Here is a 4,166-nt window from a genome sequence, read left to right as displayed (position 1 = left end):
CCAGTGACTTGGTTCAATACCTTGTTGACCTCTTGGTTGTCCGCGTTCACAGCGCCGATAAGGGTGTTATTGGAAATATTTTCGAGATGGCCTCGGAAACGCATCCATGGGCCAGCTGTAGTAATGTGGTCTGTCGTGCATTTACCAGTTGTCTTAATCAGAATAGGACAATCGACGAAATCCTCTCCAGACCAAGGTTTGAATGGTGCCAACCGTTGCAAACGCTGGGAGTCTGGCGATATTTGGACAGTAACGGCCCGTCGGACTTGCGGATCTGTCGAAGGCGCATCGTAGACATGATCTGTGTTCTCGTATGCCTCTGATGGGAGTGCGTTGCCAGTAGGAGGTTCAAAGCGGAATTCCTCGCCAGATTCAGTAACAAGAGAATCTTTGAGAGGGTTGAACCCAAGATCATGAGAGAAAACCTTGGCCATTACCATGTCAGGCGAAGAGAGGAATGTATGGGTTGCAGGATTCCCATCAAGACGTCCGGTGAAGTTCCTATTATATGATGCCAAGATCGAGTTTGGCGTGCCCTACTTGAGTGTAAGCAATATGCCGAGCGGACGACAAAAAGAATTACTACATACCTTTGTCATGTCGGTTCTGTCCCACGAACCACAACAGGGTCCACAGGCATTAGATAAGATTTTACTGCCCAAACGCTCAAATACCTCGGTGACACCCTCGCGCTTGAGTGTCTGATTGGTCTGCTCGCTTCCAGGAGACAGCAGCAGTGGCATCTTGGGCTTCAAGCCTGCATCCAGAGCTTGTTTTGCCAAGCTAGCAGCTCGGGAGAGATCTTCATATGAAGAATTTGTGCATGATCCGATCAGTCCAGCGGAAAGCTGTTCAGGCCATTTATTCTTTCGAACTGCACCGCTCAGTTTCGAAATTGGTGTTGACAAGTCGGGAGTGAATGGGCCATTGATGCGAGGTTCGAGGGTAGATAGGTCGATCTCGATAACATGATCGTACTTGACACCCTCATCTGCTTGTAGCTCATGCTTCGCTACTTCTAGAGCTTGCGCCAGCTCAGGTCGGCTAGTCGCACGTAGGTAGGCGGACATGGTTTCAGAATAAGGGAAGATTGATGTAGTTGCCCCTGTCTCAGCGCCCATATTAGTGATAGAAGACATTCCCGTGGCCGATATTGTTTCTGCGCCAGGGCCAAAGTATTCGATGATTTTTCCTGTGCCACCTTTGACTCCAAGGATCCCTGCAACTGCATTGATGACATCTTGTTTTGTTAGTAACGGTATCATCAAGATTTCGAAAACGTACCTTTAGGACTAGCCCAGCCGCTTAACTGGCCCGTCAACTTGACACCGATGATTTCAGGCGCTGTGATTTCGAACGGAAGACCAGACATGACATCAACGGCATCAGCACCACCGACACCTACAGCAATCATGCCCATGCCTCCAGCATTTGGCGTATGAGAGTCGGTACCAATCAACATGCCACCTGGGAAAGCATAGTTCTCAAGAACAATCTGATGAATGATGCCTGCGTTGGGCTTCCAGAAGCCCATGTTGTAGCGCTGACAGGCACTGGACATGAATTCATATACCTCACCGTGACTTGTCAGTGCCCCAGCAAGATCTTGCTCGCTACCATCTCGACCGACGATGAGATGATCGCAGTGAACTGTGGTAGGGACAGCAGTTTTGTCAAGTCCTGCTGTCATGAATTGAATGATGGCCATTTGCGCTGTGGCATCTTGACAGGCGACGCGCCGCGGCCTCAATTTCAGTTGTGTTGAACCTCGAATAACCTTGTCATCTTGTCCACCATCGAGATGTGTGAGAAGGACTTTCTCTGCGTAAGTGAGAGGCCGATCAAGGCTGGGTTCAACTGGGTTAGTAGTAGTTATTTACAGAAAAAGAGAGTCTTCTTACATCTTTCGCATACGGGAGAGTTTGTCTAGGAAGCCGATATAATCAACTCTGTGATCGGGTTCAAACCGACTTAATGGTGCTTGTCCCCTAACTCCCGCAACTGTGGCCAAGGACCGAACGGCGGAACCTGTGCGTATCTTCCGGCTGGCTCTCAACATTGTGTTCGCGGTACAAGGTATGACTGATCAGGATCCGGTAGACGTGTTGGCACTACAACATTGCACACCAATGGTACCTGCAATATTGAACCAGTGGCATCAATTGGATTTTAAATCAGCAAAGAGTGAAAAGACGCGGGGAAGTGGAATTAGCGCCAACACTAGCGTTCAATGGAAGAAGACAACCTCGGATACATCCGATTCCAGGGGTATCGTCGGGTCGGAAATCTTCCGATAACCACTTGCACTATCAACAGCTTGACAGACGAACTACTTGTGCATTTTCCAATGTTTCAACGGACCACAAGCTGTTAATCCTTGTTAGACATGAATTGAGTGTGACAAAAGGGTCCATTCTCTTTCTGGATTCGAATCAAGTTGAATAATATTCAAAAATTGCCTTTGGAGCCTCTCCGGTGTTACGACCCAACAGATGACCACATGACCCCATTCTTTTTTTCACCTAATCATATCACAGGACACCCCTACTAGATTAGTCAGCTCGTAAGCCGCTAGGATATATAACTTATAACTTATAGGAGACTTATAATATAAGCTTTAATTTATGCTATAAGCTAGGTACTTATATTATAAGCTATTATAATAAACTATAAGCTATTTTAAGTATATATATATCCTCTTATAAAGTATAAAATAGAATTTAACTTATTAGCTATTAATAAAACCTCTTTATTTAAATATATTTAATTTATTCTATTTACTATTAAGAAATATAATACCTTATTCTTACTTAATATATAATACCTTATAACTCTATAAATATAAACTAATATAAACTAGTTTACTTATTTAAAACCTTAACTATTATATATTAATAGCTCTTATTTAAATTATATTATATTAAGATATTAAGTAATATCTTATATAATAGCTACTTTTATTACTCCTATTTAATAATAAAATACTACTAATAATAATATTATCCCTATTTATAAGGTATTTAACTTTTAAAAAGAATAGATATTAACTTAAAGAGCTTTAATAATATAGAGGTTAGATAGCTATATCAGTAAGTTATTAGTATAATTACTAATATTAAGAACTTTTAATATCTTCTTAAAGAAATATTAATTTTATAGAATTAATAGAATTAGAATAATTAAAATAGACTATAAGAAATATATATATTAGCTAATATTACTATAAATAGTAAAGACATAGGAGAAATTTTTAAATTAAACCTATTAGAAATATTTAATAAAACCCTTATAAAACTAATAACCTTTTTTACTTAATATAAGGCCTTTATATCTTATTACCTTATTTAATTTTAAGATAAATTTAATAAAATATATTATATATTAAAAAAACTTAAAGGAATTATAATATAATAGTTTTAATTTATCTTAAAAGATTAAATTATAAAAAGAGATTTAAAAGTATTAAAATTATATATTTATAGCTATTATATAAACTATAGAGAATTTAAAAAAGTACTTAAAGTAATTTTTAATATTATTAATAAAATAATTTAAATTAAATAAAAAATTAAGATATTTAAATAGAATTAATTTATATTTAAATTAAAAGTAAAATACCTTTAGCTTACTATTAAATTAAATTAAAAATAAAAAGCATTTATATTTAGCTTTTTTAATACTTTTAAGGAATTAATATAAGCTAAATTATATAAAGAAAAATAACTTAAAATACTTATTAAATATATTAATTAAGTAATTAAAATTAATAATTAATAATTTTATTAGAAAATATAAAAAGGATAAAGTAATTAAAATGCCTTTATTTATAAACCTTAATATTATATTAATTAAAAAAGAAATTATTAATATAATATATTATATAGTATATAGTTAAAACTAATAGATTTAAGAGCTATTTAAATATTAGAATTATAATAAGACTTAAGTAGATATAAATATTATAATTATAACTAAATAGGATATATAATATAATAATATTTTTAGCTTAAAAAACTATAGAACCTTAATTAAAGTAAGTAAATATTAGGATTTATTAATATTAAGGAATTATAAATAGTATTATAAATATAAATATTTAAAATATATTAAAGCAATTATAATATAGCTAATAAAAGAGCATTTAATTAACTAGCTAAAAAAGGCTA

At 35.1% G+C, this 4,166-nt stretch overlaps 1 protein-coding gene across 1 annotated transcript in view; it reads right to left on the bottom strand.

Moving 5' to 3' along the window:
* Nucleotides 1-2,059, bottom strand: part of FGSG_13823 (aconitate hydratase) — a gene marked incomplete at both ends in the record, with an annotated part of 2,598 nt that extends 539 nt beyond the window's left edge. The window contains 5 exons of the mRNA XM_011326793.1: nucleotides 146-536; nucleotides 591-1,225; nucleotides 1,285-1,650; nucleotides 1,768-1,847; nucleotides 1,902-2,059. Coding sequence (XP_011325095.1) covers nucleotides 146-536; nucleotides 591-1,225; nucleotides 1,285-1,650; nucleotides 1,768-1,847; nucleotides 1,902-2,059 — 1,630 coding nt within the window. The remainder of the gene's footprint in view (nucleotides 1-145; nucleotides 537-590; nucleotides 1,226-1,284; nucleotides 1,651-1,767; nucleotides 1,848-1,901) is intronic.
* Between the last annotated feature and the right edge of the window lie 2,107 nt (nucleotides 2,060-4,166).

Source organism: Fusarium graminearum, chromosome 3 (genome assembly GCF_000240135.3).
Source record: "Fusarium graminearum PH-1 chromosome 3, whole genome shotgun sequence".
NCBI lineage: Eukaryota > Fungi > Ascomycota > Sordariomycetes > Hypocreales > Nectriaceae > Fusarium > Fusarium graminearum.
This window is presented reverse-complemented; position numbering and strand designations above follow the sequence as displayed.